Here is a 21615-nt window from a genome sequence, read left to right as displayed (position 1 = left end):
CGCACTCACGTTATCATACATAGATAAAGTATAATTTATTTTCTAATCAAAGATGGAAGTCCAAGGGAAATAATTATAATATAAAGTTTATTGTGGAGTTATCGTGATTCTGCAGGGTCCGTGATATGTTTATTTTTAGACTTTCGTCCGCTCGCTTTGATCCACTGGTCCATATCCGCAATAGTCTGGGGAAGTTCATGGCCGTGGGTCTCGGGAAGAAATCTGCCGACTACAGGAACTAGTAGACAGAGAAATGTGAATACTGCCCCAGGACCCCAAGGCACGTGACGCTCCTGAAAATAGTGAAAATAACACTATAAAACTATAGATAAAATTCAAAGAATGGTGCGTTAATGTGTTAGTTCATAATTGTATCCTCTTTAGATTAACAGTTTAGCTGTGATCTGACAACGCACAGTATTTTGTAGTGCCCCTACTCTGTTCGCTCTCTTCTTTACCGTAATGCTGGGTCCAATGAGGCAGCTAATGCGCCAAGGCATCTACGTCAGGTTTCGCTCAGATGGCAATGTGTTCAACCTTCGTCGTCTAATGTCCCATTACAAAACAAAGGAAATGGTCGTAATAGAGCTTCTATATGCCGATAATTGCCACCTACAAGTATCAAATGAAGCCTCGCTTTTAAGGGTAGTTGATAACCAGGGCCAGAAGAGCTTTTGGACGCCTCCAAGCGAGAGTGTGGCTCCGCCTGGCTACAAAAGTCACTGTCTATCAAGCAGTGGTTCTCTCAATCCTACTATCTGCATCTGAGACATGGGTATTATACAGAAAGCAGCGAAGACTTCTTGAACCCTTGCACCAAAGATGTTTGCGCTCCATCATGGACATAAGACTGTACTACAAACAGCGATGTTCTTGTGCATACCGTTATGGACGGTATAGAGTTACGCTGGGCAGGACACTTATCCCGAATGGGGGACGAACGTATGCTAGAACTTGTTTAAGGGTGGCGAGCGGCTGAGCAGTGCTTGCTAGCGGAGCCACAACCCTGGATCGATGCTATCTGGTGATCTTGACACACAGATCTACTTTGTGAAGCCAGTTGTTATATCACCCAGCAGCAGCAGTGAAGGACAGAATAGCTGAACAGAGACCATTGTTAGGATACTTGTAGCTATTACGTGGCACACGTACAACTACACACATACACAAAATTCAAATAAATAGTTATATGGCACTCACAAATGTTCGAGAGTAAGGTGCTACCATTCCTCCAATTCTCGCCGCCATGGAAGAAATGCCAAACCCAGTGTTTCTAAAACAAAAGGCAAACATAAGAAACATGGGTAGTGGTTAGCAACCTATACTAGTAGTCAGTAGTACACAACCTATACTAGTAGTCAGTAGTACACAACCTATACTAGTGGGCAGTAGTACACAACCTATACTAGTATGCAGTGGTACGCGACCTATACTAGTGGGCAGTAGTACACAACCTATACTAGTGGGCAGTAGTACACAACCTATACTAGTGGGCAGTAGTACACAACCTATACTAGTGGGAAGTAGTACACAACCTATACTAGTGGGCAGTAGTACACAACCTATACTAGTATGCAGTGGTACGCGACCTATACTAGTGGGCAGTAGTACACAACCTATACTAGTGGGCAGTAGTACACAACCTATACTAGTGGGCAGTAGTACACAACCTATACTAGTGGGCAGTAGTACACAACCTATACTAGTGGGCAGTAGTACAAAACCTATACTAGTAGGCAGTAGTACACAACCTATACTAGTGGGCAGTAGTACACAACCTATACTAGTGGGATGTGGTTTGCGTTTATACTAGTGGTCAGTAATACACAACCTATACTAGTATTAAGTGTTGCGCAAGTTCAACTAGTGGGCAGTGGTGCACAACCAATACTATTATCCCTATACTTGTTGGCAGTGTTACACAAAACTAGTTAGACAATGATGAGGTATATTTATAGATAACTTGCCTTAAATTAGTTGGATAAATTTCAGGGGTGTATTGAAACAGAACTGCAAAGGCCACCGATATGCCAAACTTTCCAATCAAACTAATCACAAATGTGATAGTTTCTTTGCCAGGAATATCGTCTGAAATTCAAAACAGCAAATAATACACATTTAAACATACGCTAGTAATGGTTTATTATTCTATTATGTTGTTTTTCAGTGTTGAGTATAATGCTTCAACATGCTGCCAACGACCAGTAATCAAGACGTAGGACACAGAAAAACTTACCAGCAAAAGATGCGTTATTTAGAATGACAGAGACCAGCAGTGACATGCCTCCAATCAAGTGAAATACGGATGTACATTTCTTTCTACCAATTCTGTAAATACAAAAACATTTCGTATAATTTGATCCTATTGGTGAAAGGAAGGGGAATACGAAGAGAAAACTGTCAAATGCTCGTGTAACAACCAGAGGCACCTTTATGTCACTTATGTTTCTAATTTTAAAAAAAAACAAGTAAGTGTTAAAAAGTATTTTTGAAAGTTTAGATAGAGTGAAATTGCATCAATTATTTGAATAGTTCTAGACCTAGACTAACTTTTGCGATAGAAAATTATTTTTATTACAATTGTTTTTGTTTAATGGGGCTTTTGTGCTTATAATATGCTCAGTGCGCTGTGGTGTGATCACTTTTGTGGACCAGTTGGGGGAGGAAAGAAATATCAGATAAAAGGTTTTCTCTCGTCTTTAGCCAAATCGAGATAAAATATATTGTAAAATAGACACCTGTCACATCATTATGTAATAGTTGGTGACATTTGTTGGTCGTGGACCATGAGACATCAGGGTTTATGGAGAATAATATGTTTCACATAGAAATCAAGGGACCACAGGGGTATCATGGGAAGAATAAAATCTCGTTAGCGAGATGTGTCCACATGGTCAGTAGGCAATAGTAGATATGCTTTTGAGTTGAATGGATGAAGTTCGTGTCTTCTGCCTATATTATGATTGTGTCAGCGAGAAGTTTAGACAATAACTAAGCTATTCTTTATTGTTTTTTCTATGTCTCAACTAATGACGTATATTGAACCTGACTTTAGTTGGGGAAAGTACAGACGGTTGATCGTTGTTCTGGCCACAATCGTTGGCCATCAGAAACAGATGACCTTGACATCATCTGACCCATAGATCGAAACGTCTGAAAGGGGAACTTGACTTTTTTTTATGTAGATCTACCTGTTTATAAGAAGTCCAAAGGCTAGAGCAGCAGGTAGCTCTACTAGGACGTTGAAAAAATATCCCAGGTAAAAGTCGTCTGTCAATGACGTAGAGGTCATGATGAGACCGTAGTAGGTCAAACTGTCAGTAAACCTGATCACACAGACAAGAGCATTATTCCTAAGTAATACAATTGTATTATGAAAAAAAAATAGTACACTTATTTTTTAATATTTCTACACAGTTACTTTAGTTGCCCACTACCTGAAAAATAAAAAAGTTATACAACACTCCTATAAGGTTTATTTTGTAGGTACAGTGGGAGGAGCACGAAGCCGTCAAAGTTGGTGGAATAACACAAAAGAATGGACCGACCTCTTTCTTGTTATCCTTCTTGCTCAAAACTAACTGCTGGCCAGAAAAAGAGGACAAAATACTCTGACACAAAGTTAAAGACATATTTCCTATTCCATATGATAGGACGAATTCTTATAAGTGTTCTTTCTTCTTTAGTGTCACGAGAGCATGGAAGGATTCACCCGTATCAGCCTTGAAAACAAATAATTTAGTAGAGTTAAGTCTCAAGTTTACCTGCGCGACTAGATTGGTAGATGACGCGTTGGGAGGATTTGTCTTCTTTGAAACTTACCACATACAGCAAGACATTGTCACAAACTAAACCTACTACATGCAGGAAGACATTGTCACAAACTAAACCTACTACATGCAGGAAGACATTGTCACAAACTAAACCTACTACATGCAGGAAGACATTGTCGCAAACTAAACCTACCACATATAGCAAGACACTGCAGTGACCAAAAAGACGCTCCTGTTCTTGACAAATGCTGTAAATCGCATGTTCTCATCTGATGTTTTCATGTCGGTACCAGCCGACAGGAGACCATTGTTTGCAAGTTGATTACAGTCTTCCTCATTAATTGTTAGTTCACCAGAATGGTGGCTGTCTGTACATTTGGACTGATTTTAAACCCAAAAAAAATAATAACAAATTAAATAGGATTAGGGATGACTGACACTAAATTAAAAAGAACAACAACTGTACTTCGTAGCAGGGACGACTTTTGTTGAAGAGAAGCGTGTACTTTCATTTATTATATAATTTGAAAAAGTTTCATTTGCTTTGTCGTTCCATCTTTTCATGATGTTTCTTTGTCAGACAATTCAAAGTCAATCATTTTTTTTTATAGGATATCAATTTTGCTTTTGATTAAATTTGTGCATGTTTCTATTGTTATGGCAATATTTAAGTTGTATACATTATCGTAGGAGGCGCGGTGGCTGCGTGGTAAAGCGCTTGGTTTCCGAATCGCAGGTTCCGGGCTCAAATCTTCGGAAGACTGGAATGTGTACTTTCGGGATCTTTATGGCGCCATTGCGTTAACCCACTCTAATGGGTACCTGAAATTAGTAAGGGCAAAGTAAAGGCCTTTGGTCATTGTGCTGGCCCCATGACATCCTCGTAAACCGTGGGCCACAGAAGCTGATGACCTTTACATCATCACCCCCTAGTCTGAAAGGGAAACTTTACATTATCATAAATGTAACCATACTGAACTGAGTCACCCCTCCCCTTCACCTAATCTTGTAGTCTACTGAACTGAGTCACCCTTCCCCTTCACCTAATCCCGTAGTCTACTGAACTGAGTCACCCTTCCCCTTCACCTAATCCCGTAGTCTACTGAACTGAGTCACTCTTCCCCTTCACCTAATCCCGTAGTCTACTGAACTGAGTCACTCTTCCCCTTCACCTAATCCCGTAGTCTTCTGTACTGTTGTTCGTCTTCTTCCATTACTCTCTGACTTTAGTCTGAAAAAGAATCTCAAGTCACAGGGTTGTCTTTGATGTTGTCTTCTCTTTGATGTTGTCTTCTCTTTGTTGTCTTCTCTTTGATGTTGTCTTCTCTTTGATGTTGTCTTCTCTTTGATGTTGTCTTCTCTTTGATGTTGTCTTCTCTTTGATGTTGTCTTCTCTTTGATGTTGTCTTCTCGTTGATGTTGTCTTCTCTTTGATGTTGTCTTCCCAATGCGTTCTTTTTCTCTTCTTCTTTACCTGGTACTGTCCCCTGGAGCCTTGAGGAAGGTCTCTGATTTAAGTCAGTTTATCAATAAACGAAAAGACTAAAAACAAGGAGGTGTATAACCGAGAGTCAAATGGATGCCACTTTGCTTAGAACTCCATTATCGGAGGGAAAACGAGCCTGAATTGAATCGTGGAGATATCTGCACAAACAAGAGTACGCCCAGATCGCTTTTATAAGACTTCATCATTCTTTGTTTCCTAAAGTTTTGTAAATTCTTTTTCTTTCATATATGGTGAATTCCATTTTTTAAACTCCTCAAAACTACGATAACCTATAAAAGAATCAATACTATTAAAACTTTACCAAATGCTTCCCTCTCAGTAAATCCAACGCCTTGTCAGGATCTGTTTTATTCATTGCGGAGGCTTTTTGAACAAATGCTTCTACAGCGGCCATATTATTGTTGGCCAGGAGCCACCTTGGAGATTCATCCATAATCCTTTATAGTGTTAAAAAAATTACACAAACTTTTTAAAAAGAATAATTGATCTCTAAGGAATTAAGTCTTTGTGATGGCTTCAGCGATTCAATGTTAATACAATTTAATAACTTAATATTATAATATAAGCAGTTAAGTATGTCTGCTGTCTCTTATATATGTATATAACCTTAGAGAGTTTCGAACAGTAAAAAAAAGGTAGGTCTATTATTCTGTACATACCAAAACAGAGCTACTTAAAAATATGAAAAGGAAAAGATAAATATTTGGTTTTGATGTAAAACGTTTAAAAACAATGGGTGATACAAGCATGCTATATAACTGTGTCAAACAATAGAAAATGCATCAAACAACTTCAGGAAGTCGACATCTACCTCCTCTCACTTACAGACCAAAGTGCTCATGCCAAACTGACCAGACTCTCGGAAGTAACAAAAAAGAAAACAGAAGTTACGAGGATCAATAATAGGAAAGAGAAACCAATCATAAAGGGGGAGAACACATTCTTGATACAGACCACATCTCTTATCTTGGTAAGGTAAAGATGACTGATGACGATATACGAAATAGTCTCAATAAAGCCAGCTTTGCCGTTACCACTCTTCCATCTCCAAAGTTCTGTCTTTACGGAAAAAGATCCGAATCTTTAATACAAACGTTCATTCGGTTTTTCTATACGGTTCCGAGACAAAAAGAGTCACGAAAACAAATATGGAAAAGCTCCAGGTCTTCACAAATAGTTACTAATCACTAGGGGTGCACCGGATAGTCCCTCCGGCTCCGGCTTCTGCCGAATATCCGGCATTTTTTACTATCCGGTGCTATTCGGCTCCGGTCGGATATCACTACCGGATAGTAAACCGGATAGTAAAAAATACACCTATTTAATATGCATAAAGTGAACCTCGTTCCATTAATGTCTGTTGTAGAATGTATTAATGTTTATATTAAAACAAAATAATGTGCTTAAAAATAGAGCCATTATGTATATGCACCAAACATCGCTTATTATAAAGACAAGGAATGTTAATAACTTAATATAAATAGAAATGAAACTTTACATCATAAATGCGCTTTACATACAGAGCAGCAATGGCTCACACTTTTTTCAATTTGTCTTGACCTTAGAGTAGGTTAGTTAACATGTTAAAATGCTACATTCCTTGACTACGTCATGCTGACCAGACGTCTGTCTAGCTGTGCGGGTATATCTCCAGAGGTAGAGATGAACAACTCCCACCCCTTTTATTTGTTTAGTCCATCACATTGAGTTTTTTTTTATAGGCAGGTGACCACAAGTTAAATACGATGGACGTAGGTTTAATGTCAGCGTATTGACACTCTTTAGAGGTCACACCTTTCGAGGGAACTAAGTTTGTTTATTTAGTAGTTAATCTTTATTAGGGGGGGCTGGACTACAATAGCCACACCTCTAAGGTAACTAGGTGTATTTCCAGATGAACAACTCCCTCCCCCTTTTATTTGTTTAGTTCATCACATTGAGTTCATTGATTGACAGGTGACCCCAAGTCAGATACGATGGACGTAAGCACTCTCTAGAGGTCACACGAGGGAACTATGTTTGTTTACTTGGTAGTTAATCTTAATTGGGGGGGGGGGGGGGGACTGGACTTCAAGCCATACATCTACACGGGTATCCGGACAAAGACTTTGCGTATTTGGAGAAAAATGTTAATCAAGTGGTTGGGCTATAGGCCACACCTTTTCAAGTGTGTCGAGTTACTTGAACATAAATCTCAATTAGTAACCTGGACCAGTGGCGTAGCTACCAATGTGCGGGTGGTGCGGGCCGCACAGGGCACCAAGTGGAGAGGGGCACCAAAATTCCCCCAGTGTGTATTAATTTCCTATTTCCCTGAGCTTTTCACTAAAAACGACTAATTGTATGGACACGAACAAACATAAACTACTGTATTTTAAACATGAACTAACGATTTATAAACTAGTCATGACGCTATTTTGTTTCATCTCCTTGACTATTTCTTCAATACAATGTAAGCTATAGAACAATTTGAATCTAATTTACTAGATTGATTTCGGACACACGGTACATGTTGTTACTACACTGATCAATGCTCTGTAATATAAAGAAGAAGAAGAAGAAAGGCCAACCTTTTTTTACTTCATTGTTTAGTCCATTAGTTTAATCTAGATATAGAGTCTAGAGGGTGAAAATCTGTTTAATATTGCGCATGCGCCACTATAGGCGAGCTGTTATTGTGTATGAAATAACTGAACACTTAAAAGCAACAAAGCAAGATGAGACGGTTATCATTGAATCCAGAAAAAAATGATGAGGCCGACATCCTGAATGATGAAAAAGAAGAAAATACTTCAATACTGCAGGTTCTAGAGACTAAAGGACAGCACACAAGCATGTCTTTAGTACACTCCTCAAAAATTCATACTGAAGAAGCTGAACCATCAGACAGTGTAAATAATACAGAAAGCAGGATAATAAACTCTAGACTGAATGACATTGGAGATTGGCCTGATGTCATCATAGATAATACTCGCATACGCCTTGCCACTCAAGGATCTGAAACAGGTCAGCGTATGGACAGTCAATTCAGAGAGGTGTATAGACTTCAAGAATCAGCAAAAGGAAAGGCTAGAAAGCTTCCAAAGGCTTGGTTAGTTAAATATATACTAATATTATTTACATTGACCTTCCTACACACATCCTTTACAGTTGTTGGCATCGTACATACACACAGACACACTCATGCTATACAGATTTTTAGAAATACTGTTGAGTTTGAATAAATCAACCTGTAACAGAGTTTAAAACAATAAGGTATATAAAAGGAAATAAAAATAAAACCAACCAATATAGGTTTGTTATTTAACAGTTTCGTAAAATGTTCAGCAACACAAGCTATTAACAAGACACTTAGGTATCCGGCTCCGGCTCCGGCTCAGGCCGAATATCAAATTTTACTATCCGGTCAAATCCGGCCCCGGCCGGATATCAAAAAGTACTATCCGGTGCACCCCTACTAATCACATATATCGGGAATCCAGCAAGATAACTACTGCGAACTTGTGGGAGAGAACCAAGCCAAATCCCATAGCCCAGGATATTAAAAAGTGAAAGTGGAGCTGGATAGGACCCACTCTACTAAAACCAAATAACAATGTTGCAAGGCAGACACTTGGTTGGAATTCGCAAGGAAATAGGAAAGTGGGCAGACCCAATTAAACCTGGAAGAGGTCAGTCATCAGTGAAGCTGAAGAGACTGGTATGGTTTAGGAGAGGATGAAGAAAGATGCTCAGAATCGAGTACGGTGGAGAGCTGTTGTTGCGGACATATGCTGCATTTTGGGCTCACAGAAATTAATCAGTCATATAAGAGCGAGTCAAATTGTTTGGCAATGTAATATTACATTTGAAAACTAGACACTAAACTGAAATAGTTTTTGGTCCTAACATAGTTGCCTTTTAAGATAGATAAATTGTCATCACTTGATAACATCAACTGAAAGGGAAAAGGTTTCAAATCACTGATGCGTCTTGTAGCTCAGATATTTGCACGGAATAATTAAATTCATAGTTTTACATTTGTATCAAATAAACACTAATATTGTACAATGTACATAAGTAAATATTGGGTATCAGATAAGTATAATAATCTGTAAACACTTTTTTGTCCATATTCAGAGGTCTCTAGTGTCTCATTCGGAGAGAAGTTTTACATGTATCTTTCCATCTATCTATCTATCTATCTATCTATCTATCTATCTATCTATCTATCTATCTATCTATCTATCTATCTATCTATCTATCTATTTATCTATCTATCTATCTATCTATCTATCTATCTATTTATCTATCTATCTATCTATCTATCTATCTATTTATCTATCTATCTGTCTATCTATCTATCTATCTATCTATCTATCTATCTATCTATCTATCTATCTATCTATCTATTTATCTATCTATTTATCTATCTATCTATCTATCTATCTATCTATCTATCTATCTATCTATCTATTTATCTATCTATCTATCTATCTATCTATCTATTTATCTATCTATTTATCTATCTATCTATCTATCTATCTATTTATCTATCTATCTATCTATCTATCTATCTATCTATCTATCTATCTATCTATTTATCTATCTATCTATCTATCTATCTATCTATCTATTTATCTATCTATCTATCTATCTATCTATCTATCTATTTATCTATCTATCTATCTATCTATCTATCTATCTATCTATCTATCTATTTATCTATCTATCTATCTATCTATCTATCTATCTATCTATTTATCTATCTATCTATCTATCTATCTATTTATCTATCTATCTATCTATCTATCTATCTATCTATCTATCTATCTATCTATTTATCTATCTATCTATCTATCTATCTATCTATCTATCTATCTATCTGCTTGCCTGCCTGTCTAGTTATGTATCTATTCAATACCACGATTTAACTAGAGAATCAACAAAAAACAAAAGAAAGTACTTGCCACCATTGAACCAGTACGTAACCGGACAAACCGGCTAGCAGCAGTTGCGTGTACTGCCAACCTGCATCTTTTGTGATGTAGGCACATAAACATAGGATCAACAAAGAAACGGACCACATGTAACTCCCAACTTGCGAGGGTAAAGCACGCCTTTTTGTTGGTAACATCTCCACAAGCAAGACGTTCGACACCAGACCTGTTCCCTAAAACATAAGTTCATGATTCAGCAATAATTGTGAAAACAAAACAATGAAAACTAAAACATTAACAAGGTTACAAAAACAGTTTGTTTAGAAACTCAAAATCGGCCCCCGAAGTAGTACAGCCAGGCAGGTAAAAAGGCAGGTTTCAAGATTTTCAGAAAGAACATCAGAATAAAATTCTATCAAAGACGCATGACAGAGAAGAATGGAGAAAGAAGGTTGACAGATCTTGAGTGGTGCCCCAGCGGTCCAGCAGACCAAGGATAAGTGAAAGTGAATGTGGTGTGAACCTGGCCTAAATGATGTCTTATAATGAATATCTAATTGTTTTGTAAAGGGTCAATTTCTTATTCAAATCCTCAAGGAAAAAAAAACATTTATGTAAACAAAAAAATCCTTTAGTTAGTTAAGTGTTTAATAGCTATAGTGTCAGCACCTGCAGCTCACGCGATAATATGAAAAACTACTCAATAATTGTTTTTTTAATTGTTGTCGTACTTATATGCGTACTAAATAGATTATGTCTCTTTAAACAATTTTTGTGTAAATGTAGTAGTTAGTATGACAGAACTTACTTAACTTAGCGATACAATCGCAAAAAAAAAATATGTTTTGACAAAAAATCTAATACCATTAGCATAAATGTGTTTAAAATATGGTGTTGTGATATTCCCCCTACTAAAGAGCCTTCCGTGTTTGCTACTATAAATAGTGAATAGTTGTAAAAGTGGTTTATTTTTATGAAAAAAATAAATAAATAATTTTAAAAATATAATTTTTCGCTTTCAGAAAAGAAAAAAGGAAACATTGCATCAGAACTTTGAATGCTCTACAATATTGTGATGTCGGATTTTCACTACCTTTTCTAGTTTACAAGATCTAAACGGGACGGACGGAGGGACAGACATTCCACACAAAACTAATAGCGTCTTTTCCTCTTTCGGGGCTGCTGAAAAAAAAAAAGGTGGGAACGACCTGAAAATGAACTCGTGCTTCACGCCTCCACGGGCAGACAAACTAAACACTCTGCTAATGATATTCTTTGTAAAAATAGCTGTACACAAAGGTTTTTAAATATCCATAAGATAAAAGTTATGAAAAAAAAGTAGCTGTTTTCTTTATTTTAATTGAATGTCCATACTTGTTAGTTAGCCTACTTATTTTTAATGTAATATCTTGGTTTGGAAGCATTGTACGAAATTCCTCATTGCTTTGGCGTTCTCAAGTTTAATTAGCGCCAAACAAGAGTCTTACTCGGAATCGATAGCTCGAATTGTGTCGCTTTATTTCACATCCAATCTTTGCGATTCTCATCAATCGCGGGAAACCAACTATAAATAGCAAGCATTATGTTGTATCCGGTGAACATAATAAAGGATGATGGGTATTTTTTATTTCTACGATCATTTCTGTGCACTTTTTAGCACTGCAGAATTATATTTTCTCAGCTCTTACGTGTGTAGATCAGTTGTTTTATTTAATTGGCAGCCTCAAATTTCAATTAAACGTCTTTGACAATGTTTAAATTGTCATGAAATTACCCACCACGGACATATATATATATATATATATATATATATATATATATATATAGGTCTGTGGTCCCCAGTATTTATTATTCGAAAAGATCATTTTGGTACCTAAAATGCACTATGTCTTCTATGTAATACCTGCTGTGAAAATCCCAGCACAAATCTGAGACCGATGAAGACTAGATAGTTTGGTGAAAAAGAGAGGGCTATGGCTGTACATAACAAAATGATGTGAGATACAATATAGGTCGGCTTCCTTCCATAGCTGGAATCATAGAGATACATTTACATTAGAACATCTACATTTCATAATCTTCATATTTGTCTATTTCCTTATAAATACGGTGTAATCAAACAGGAACCACGAGGCTGAGGAATTATGTTGAATGTTTTATGTTAACATTATGTCATCTGAAACAGAGAATAGTTTCTTTGAGAATGTTGTTAGCTCTAGCTGAAGACTCTTGTTGTGTTTATTAACTAGGCAGTGATTGATTCTACAACACAATAACAACCATATCTAAACTGATCAAGTTAAACAAAAACAAACAAACAAACATAAGTAGGTGGGGGAGGGGAAAGCATGCTACTAATACACCTTTCATTACAAACAAACAATAAACAACGAGAGTCAACGAGTCTATTTATAAAACAATTATACAGCTAAAGAAAGATAACTGCTTCTTATCATTCTGTTGTCACAGTCACGTGATAGTAATCAAGTTGCGAAAGTTATGTTTCTATTCACGCTTGTTACAATTTTAAAAAAATAGTACTGCACTTATATAGGGCTCTATAGCATAATATCCTAGTCATTGTCTTCACCTTAAATAGACCCTGTGTGGAGAATGGCATTAAATTCAGGTCGCAGCTGGGTCTGTGTCGTCGCGTTAAATACTGCGATTAGCTTTAACTTTTGAATCTTATTAGTTACTAAAACAATAACTTAATAAAGTACAAAAAAAGACTTATTTACATATCAGCAAGACTAGTGCAGATCAAAGCTCCTGACAGCTGACCAAGAGATAAGATTGTCTGTGACAAGTCAGACAGTGCCTCGCCTTCACACACCAGGTCCCACTGAAAATAAAATGGCCTGCTAGTTTTCGGTATAAGATTCAAATAAAATACAAGTTTCAAACATAAATACATAATTTATTTTTTTTAATATTGTAATACTGTGGCTGAGTGGTAAAGGCTTGGCGGATCTAATCCTGGAGAAAACTGTGATTTTTATTTTCGGAATCTTTAGGGCCCCTCTGAGTCCACCCAGCTCTAATGGGTACCGTTTGATCGTCTAAATCAGTGGTTCCCAAACTTTTTTGTCTCGTAGACCCCCTGCCATGTTTTCTGGTTTTCGGTAGACCCCCTACTCAACTTGCAAATTTTTGCAAATTCATCAACATTATTTTTAAACAAATTTCTAACTGTAGTGCGTTGAATAGTGAAATAGTAATTTAAAACTACACAACTATGGATATAATGTTTTATACACAAATCTGTTTTTCTATTAATTAGTCTTTCTAACATTAAATATTAATTAATTAATTAATTAATATGCTTTAAGTATCATTGTAAAAGGTTTCGCAAAGAACAGTTTCTCCTGTATTTCTTGATCTTTCACCTGTGGCTCAAATATTAAATCTGCGGAACTGTTTTTATTAACAGGAGAGGGGCAAAGGCGAGTAACTGGAGCCTAAACCAGGTCTCGTCGGTCAACCTTAAGGAAATATAAGGAGACGGCACCATTACCGCCATTACCGTCTTTCCTTGTGGGTTCCAGGCTAGGGCTTGCCATGTTATGCTGGATGCAGGCTGGCGAAGGGTGTGACCTATCCATTTCCAGCGTCTCTGAAGGATATCTACTTCAATGGGCTGCTGCTTTGTTCTTTGCCACTGTTCCTCATTCGAGATCTTGTCTGGCCAGCAGATTATAAGAATCATCCTCAGGCAGCTATTGATGAATACCTGTATTTTTTTTCATGGTGGTGATGGTGGTTCTCCAGGTCTCTTCTCCATAAAGTAGTATCGGCTTAACAATGGTGTTACATAGCCTAATATTGGTGGTGGTGCTTTTTTCCCTAGATCCCCAGGTGTTCTTCAGCTAATGGAAGGCTGCTTGAGCTTTACCATGGCACAGCGATTTGGAAGCAGATGCCAAGCAGATTGGCAAGACGTGGAGACAGTTGGAGAGTCTCGTCCAGAACCGAGATGCCTGGAGGAAGCTGGTTGGTGGCCTTTGCCCAGAAAGGACCACAGGCATAGATGAGATGAGATAAGATGGTGACCATTAGACAGTTTGTAGCACACAGCGCTACACCTTGTCAGACCAAACTGTATTAATATCTTTTGCAAAGATTTACATAAGAAGGTTTTAATTTTATAACTCATGCCACCGAAGCGACCTTAAACTGTATTGTCGCTTAAAGAAATTCTTTTAATAGTAACAGATGTATGTTTTTGTAAAACGGCTGGTAAAATCAATGTTTGACCTTTGCTGTTTTCCGTATGTTGCTATAAGTAAAGAAATCTTGAAAGGCGCTCACAAACCAGAATCTTCTCTATATGATGTCAAACAGAGATTTTGTGGGTCTATTCTGAACTTTGAGTGTTCGAAAGTTGTTCAAATCTTAATTTTTGTCAGGGTGGCATTGTCTCAGATGATCCTCCAGCGTAACTGGTTTCATATCGTCATAAATAAGTCACTTAGGCAACTGTTGTTTGACAAGGAAGGAATGAATCCCATTTTAAAATAATTAATGCTGTACTGTCTACATTCCTTTTTTTTTTCTAAATATTAGTTACATGTAGACAAAATTAAGCTATTTAAATAAGTATTGAAATTGAATACAAGAATGTTTCGTTTCAATAGCAGGATAAATATTGAAAGGATTAACTCGGGTACAAATCATATATTAGTGTATGAAATAATTACATTAATGGAATGTGAAAATTAAGTTACGACCTGCTTAAATGAAATCTATTACCGTAGACCCCCGTGGACATCTCATAGACCCCCAATTTATTTTTTTACTTTCGTAGACCCCTTGGAGGTCTTCGTAGACCCCTGGGGGTCTATATGGACCACTTTGGGAATCACTGGTCTAAATGTTAAGCCGAAGGCTCTTCGAGCTCTAAGTTTGAAAAAAAATCCTGTTTGAGAGTCAAACAGTAAAAAAAAAAACCTGCGTGAACCACCGTTCTGTCTGGAAGAGACCCAAGTCAATGCCTATGTAAAACATTGATATTTCCGATGCATCTGGCACCACGGGCGAATGGGCTAGACATGGCCGAAGGCCGAGTGCACCGGGAACCTCCGCCATTTTCCTGTTTTACCAAGCTAACCGTGAAGGACTCGCCATTAATATAACGGTCCCTTGAGGAACGGCGCATGGATTATCGACAGGGCCGTAGGAGCTCTCTGTCTCAACTCCGCTCCCTGCAATGGGACCACTCTCGTGTTCCCTTGGACACTCCCACGGGAGTTTTGTTTTGCTATTCATTTAGCCTAACCACTTCCTCTAATGATCGTTTCCACCCAGTGCCACGTTGAGGCAGAACAGCGTACCCAGGCTAACGGGTACCTGACATTAGTTGGGGAAAAGTAAAGGCGGTTGGTCGTTGTTCTGGGACACCCTGCTCGTTAACCGTGGGTCACAGAAACAGATGACCTTAACATCATTGCCAAATAGATTGCAATGTCTGAAAGGGGTACTTTACTTTTTTGCCTATTGCTGTTTTAGAAATAACAACTTTGAGAGTGTCTGGTTTGAATATTATTGACTGCAACATTGTACTCCCCTGTTTTTGGGTTGTTGTTTTTTTTAAATAAGGAAAGGACTTTCGGTTTATATATATTTAACGGATTTTGACAAGCTATTATGAAATCATGTGGACATTAGAAATGTGTACCATTACATTCATTTTGTTCTACGAAAGCGCTTGATTAAAGCGCGCGCACACACACACACAACTTTTGATTGTGTATTTACTTACTTGGGATACACTTTTTTACCAGGGATGCTATGGAAATATCTTTTGATTCACTTCTTACATTGGATACTATGGAAATATCTCTTGATTCACTATTTACCTGGGATACTATGGACATAGGCCTATCTCTTGATTTACTTCTTACCTGAGATACTATGGACATATCCCTTGATTCACTTCTTACATTGGATACTATGAAAATATCTCTTGATTCACTATTTACCTGGGATACTATGGACATATCTCTTGATTTACTTCTTACCTGAGATACTATGGACATATCTCTTGATTCACTGTAGTTATGACCATTAATACATCCACTGGTGAAGATTATGGTCGAGCCGTTTTTGACATCCACGCTGCAAGCCTCGTACGTCACCGTGACGTTACTATATGGCGAGACCGTGACGTCATAAGGAGCGCCCCCTACAAGTAATTCCTCAGAGATGTTCAAAGAGTCGATATGGGCGCACTTGTGTGGCACGTCGCGACCTGACAACATACGCAAAGTAAACATACATTACTAAATCTAAGTGCTAATGTTTTGTTTTCATTTCAGTCCTGGAATTACTTGGTAACAGATATTATATTTAATACTATAATAATTCTAGCTTTTATATATCGCTACTTTCATGTTTATAGCATGCTCAGAGAGCTGTGGCCCAATCTCATTCATTATTTGACCAGTTGTGTGTGTGTGGGGGGGGGGAGGTATCTGGGAGAAGGTTTTCCGTGCTGCCTTTAGGCAGCTCAGTAAACACAACTCTGCTCGAGTCGGGTGTCGAACCTCAAGCCCCCCTTCATAGGTAGCCAAGCCAAGTTCAAGGGTACTTAGCCTCTCCACCTTCCCACAATGAGCTTAGAAAATGGATTTTGCCGTGATGAAAAGTGTCCGAAACGTATTAAATTGTTTATTAAAATACTTCGCTATAATGAACACCATACAAACTGAAAAGCTTGCTATTAATGGATTTGTATAAAGGCGTGGAGAAAGATGGTTGACAGATCATTTGTCGTGCCCCAAGGGTTCATAAGATATATGAAGGGGGCGAGGTGGCTGAGGAATAAAGCGCTTGGCTTCCGAACCGATGGGTCTGGGGATTTTTTTTTATTTCGGGAATTTTAGTCCCTCCAACTCAAAATGGGTACCTGACATCAGTTGGGGGGGGGGGAGAGTAAAGGTGGTTGGTCATTGTGCTTGCCACACGACATACTCGTTTAACGTCAGCCACTGTAACCTCTGATCCATAGATCGCAAGGTCTGAAAGGGGTACATTACTTACTATAGGTTTGAAAAGTAGTCCTAATATCATTTCATTTGAAGATAAGGGACTATATTTTATTTTGTATTATACGTTATACAGTCTTTAAGGAATAATGAGGAATCTATCTAAGCATGTACTACCAGTAGTAGACCCTTCAGTATAGAAACTTTTTTTAGAATTGGTAAATTCACTTGTTTCTATTTATTTATTTTTTTACATTTTACTATCTTACTAAACAAATTGTATTTTAATGTTTGATATGTTTTTATAATTTGTCAAATTAGCACAATAATGTGTCATTTCCTTATTGGCATCCCAAAGTGATAGGTATAAGGACAATGCTGAGTTTTTATTTATTTAACATTTGTCTGTTTTCCTGATTGATTGATTGATTGATTACTCTATAAAGTTACTCTATTGCTTACGTAATTCTTCATTACCTTCAACTGTTTTGTGATGTGTGGGATTGTTGGGTCACCACAAATACTCTGCTAACAAGTTTCTTGTATCCATTTTCCTCTTCTTCTGTGTTCTCATTTTTATGTTGAATGATTCAGATAACTAATCCTATATTTGAGATGAACTGCTCAGTGGTTTCCAACTCTTGCAGATCTCCTAATAGTTGTTCTTCTATTGGTGTTGTTGTTTTGTTGTTGTTGTTGTTGTTGTTGTTTTGTGTGGTCAGTGGTTGCTATTTCTGTTCCCGAGGTTATATCTGCTCCCCCCCAATGACGTCATAAAATGCACTCACCTATAAAAATCACGGACAGAACGTGAGAGGCACAGGCTAAAACTGGCAACATGCACATGAGAAACTGTGTCTTCTGGTATCTCCCCCACCATCCAATGGTAGTGAACACCTCGTCCATCAAGGAACCTTTCTCCATTGTACTCAATAATAGAATGTGTACTCAAACTGTACTACAGAGAACAAAGCAGAAATATTGCCATACATGGTGATACTGTAAAATAGGCCTGTACATCTCTGTTAGGATTGGTTACCGTAATATAATCCATAGCAGCAATTGTACATCACTTTTATTTTAAATAATTAAAATTATAAAATATCTAACAATGATACCGTAATGGAGGTCATAAACTTCACATAGTACATTTTCATTTTCGCTACAGATTTGTTAACAATTATTTTTAAACATTTTAGCCCAATGTGTGAACAACTAAAATATTTGTAATTAATTCCTACCATGGGCGTAGCCAGGATTTTTTTCGGGGGGGGGGGTTAGGGGGGGGATTTTTTTCTCCCCATCCCCCCCCCTCGCGAAAAAAATATTTGTATATATGTATGTGTGTATGTGTTCATAATCTTTATTACATTCTGACCCTTCATTCTTTTGGAACACGTTTATTGTGCCCTAGAATAAGTTCTTCCTGGAGTTAGTGAAAAAATTGTTGACTCCCCGCCATTGCCAGCAAGGGGCTCTGGGGGAGCTCTAGGAGCTCACCCTAGAGCGGGGCGGAGCCCCGCCGCCAAGCACTATTTCTGGCATAGAATGTCAACAAAATGCATATTCTGAGGTATCTACAGTGCATTTTCCTGCTATTAAAAAGTCTTCTTTCAGAAATGTATATGCTATTTTTACTGACTAAGACCCTGCCGCGCCGTTCGGCGCATTTGCCGTCAAGCTGTTTCCACAAAAATCTGTCACTGGTAATTTCTGAATCCTCCTCCCACCTGCTCCGAGGACCTCCATGAATGTGTGGCGCCAAGTTGTACTAGGATGTCATCGCAACTCTTATTATGCGTAATTTATTTTGTCGGAGAACATGTCCCGCAAAATTCATTCGACGCTCTGTCACAATTTTACTAAGGGGTCGACTCCCAGTTCGGCATAGGATTTCCTTGATTTAGACCCGATCTCAATAACTAACTCCTAAAATCTGTCTTAGCCATCTTTGTTGAGCCACATTTCGTGTTTTTCAATTTCGTCAGATGACTATTCACTGCACTTTATTAATGGAGCAACCGCCACTGGTAGAAATGTAACCTCTCTTGGATACGCTCTTGGAATTGGGTGACTGTAGTTAGCTTTGGATTTTATATTGAATACTGGTATCCTATCGTCAAAATCATCTGTTAGAGGTTTTAAACTAAAAATTTCAGGACTTGGTTATAGTTTTTTAAATTCAAAACCCCAATTTAGCTACGATCATAGAATTTGGTAACTGTAGTTTGCTTTAGAGTAATATTGAAGATAGAGGTTTCCCACCTCAAAACGCTCTGTAGGGGGATTTTAAACTTAAAACCATCTGGAGGAAAGGAGTTTAAACTCAAAACCCCCAATTCGCTTGGTTACGCTCAAATAATTTTAGAGTGTAATTTGCTTTTTTTTTTTATTGAAGAGGTATTTTTTAGCATCAAACCCTTGTGAAGGGGGATATGAACTCAAAACCCCTTTTGGCAACGCTCATAGCATTTTGAGTGCGTAATTTGCTTTTTTTTACATTGATGATGTATTTTTTAACTTCAAACCCCGCTGGCGGGGGGGTTAAACTCAAAACCCATATGGCTACGCTTAGATTTTAGAGCGTGTAATTTGCTTTTCTTTTTATTGAAGATGTATTTTTTAGCTTCAAACTCCACTGGAGGGGAGTTTAAACTTAAAACTGAGTCAAAACCCATTTAGCTACTCTCATAACATTTTGAGTGCATAATTTGCTTTTTTTTTCATATTGAAGAGGGGGTCTATCGTAAATTTTGGAGGGGGTTTTAAAATCAAAATCTTCCTTAACTGTGCACTTGGAATTTGGGGATTATCGTTTGCATTTTTTGAGTGTTTGTTTTATAGAAGAGGGGGATTTAACTGCAAAAACCCCTGGTAGGGGGGTTTCAAACTCAAAACCCCTGGTAGGGGGTTTTAAACTCAAAACCCCCTGGTAGGGGTTTTAAACTCTAAGCCCCTTTAGCTGTGCTGGGGCAAGTGATGGTTTAGTATTAAAATCTCACCTAAAATTAACAAAATCAAAGCAAAAAAACATGTCACTAAAGTCCGTCTTCCCCCCCCCCCCCCCCCCGTGGTAGGGGGTTTCAGACTCAAAACCCCATGGTAGGGGTTTTAAACTCAAAACCCCTTTGGCTGCGCTAGGGCAAGTGATGATTTAGTATTAAAATCTTACCTAAAATAAAGAAAATCAAAGCAAAAAATCAGTCACTAAAGTCCGTCTCCCCCCCCCCCCGAGGGGGGGATTTCATTTCGGGGGGGGGGGGGGTTGAACCCCAAACCCCACCCCCCTGGCTACGCCCATGATTCCTACTGTATGTCGAAATATTTTGTCTTACCGTCGAATGGGAAAAGGGAGGGGGGGAGGCGGGGGTTGCTATATGCAGAGAGAACAGTACTAATACTCAATTATAATTGTTAGTTCCCTTGAGTTCCATAGGTGGAAACTGGAGTTTATCAATATATAAATAATTTTAATTAACTTAATAACTAAGGAATTAATCTTTCTGACATTGTAACCAAATATGTTGTCACGCAGCGCGAATTTTTTTGCGAGAGTTCGTCTCGATAGATAATGAAGCGTTATCAAAATACATTATTAAACTCTTTCTCTCCTAATTGACGATAGGCCTACCATTTGTTGGTTTGACCTCATTAAATTATATTAATGTTTAATTTTATAAACTTGTCTTTGTGTTACATAAAAAGAGCATGCATTTCCCTTTCATTCTATACCAAATAAAACATTTTCTGATAACAAACGACATGGCTATTTAAACTTAATCATAACAGGGGAGGGAAATAGTAGGCCTGATGAGCAAAAAGTAGAATTCCTTCGAGACTTGGAAAAATAATTACAGAGAGAAAGAGTTAATTTGTTAACTTTTACTAAGGTGTGAGTTAATAGCAGGAATCAAAGAATAATGACATTAAAGATGAAAAATAAAAAAGCTACCTAAGTTTTTTCCGATAATAAATATATGTTCCGACACTAATAAAACTGATCACAAAAATTACACATTAATGGTGCTCAACATTTTGTGTATCTAGGCTACAGTAATACTACAAAAAGATATCAAAGGCATAAAGTTTGATCTTATGAGTTGGCATAAGCCAGATCTGATTAATCCTTTACGGCTCCAGATAATGAATGAAACAGACACATTAACCTTTTTTTTTTTTGGTCCAATGAAAAAATGGGATAAAGTTATATACCCAAAGTTCTTATATCTAGGTCAAGCCTAAATCTCATCTGCAGGTTTCACGCGTGTCTTCAAATAATCTCTTCAATTCTCCCTGGTCATTTTCAGGTCAATCTGGCATGATGTAGTTTTTCACTAAATTTAGTGTGCTATTTCTGTACAATGTTAATTATCTTAATGTAATCTTTTTATAAACACTATTAGCCCAGAGGTCCATCTCTTGTACCCTAG

At 37.7% G+C, this 21615-nt stretch overlaps 1 protein-coding gene across 2 annotated transcripts; it reads right to left on the bottom strand.

Moving 5' to 3' along the window:
* Nucleotides 1–70: 70 nt before the first annotated feature.
* Nucleotides 71–21374, bottom strand: LOC106069360 (solute carrier family 22 member 6-B-like). Of its 2 annotated transcripts, none has more exons than XM_013229017.2 (13): nt 21138–21374; nt 17974–18143; nt 16220–16449; nt 12941–13044; nt 12103–12229; nt 10230–10432; nt 5582–5717; nt 3967–4154; nt 3192–3326; nt 2237–2328; nt 1968–2088; nt 1201–1273; nt 71–293 (listed from the first exon to the last, which is right to left on the bottom strand). In XM_013229017.2, exons 2-13 carry the CDS (start codon nt 18107–18109, stop codon nt 99–101), a joined length of 1740 nt encoding a protein of 579 aa, XP_013084471.2. In that variant the 5' UTR covers nt 18110–18143; nt 21138–21374; the 3' UTR covers nt 71–98. The 2 variants fall into 2 exon arrangements, with proteins under 2 accessions (XP_013084471.2, XP_013084472.2); XM_013229018.2 differs by having other exon boundaries at nt 17974–18138.
* Between the last annotated feature and the right edge of the window lie 241 nt (nt 21375–21615).

The sequence above is a fragment of the Biomphalaria glabrata genome, chromosome 8 (genome assembly GCF_947242115.1).
Source record: "Biomphalaria glabrata chromosome 8, xgBioGlab47.1, whole genome shotgun sequence".
Classification (NCBI taxonomy): Eukaryota; Metazoa; Mollusca; class Gastropoda; family Planorbidae; genus Biomphalaria; species Biomphalaria glabrata.
The sequence above is the reverse complement of the archived record's forward strand: the minus strand, read 5'-3'. Positions and strand labels throughout refer to the sequence as shown.

Bases quoted from the DNA above. Each gene is read 5' to 3' on its own strand.
- LOC106069360 (XM_013229017.2), bottom strand. From the start codon at position 18,109: ATGGAGAAAGGTTCCTTGATGGACGAGGTGTTCACTACCATTGGATGG. The intron at 13,045-16,219 runs GTAAGAAGTAAA...TTTTATTTTCAG, and splicing joins ATATGTCCATAGTATCTCAG to TGGGACCTGGTGTGTGAAGG. The intron at 5,718-10,229 runs GCAAGTACTTTC...AACACTATAAAG, and splicing joins TACGTACTGGTTCAATGGTG to GATTATGGATGAATCTCCAA.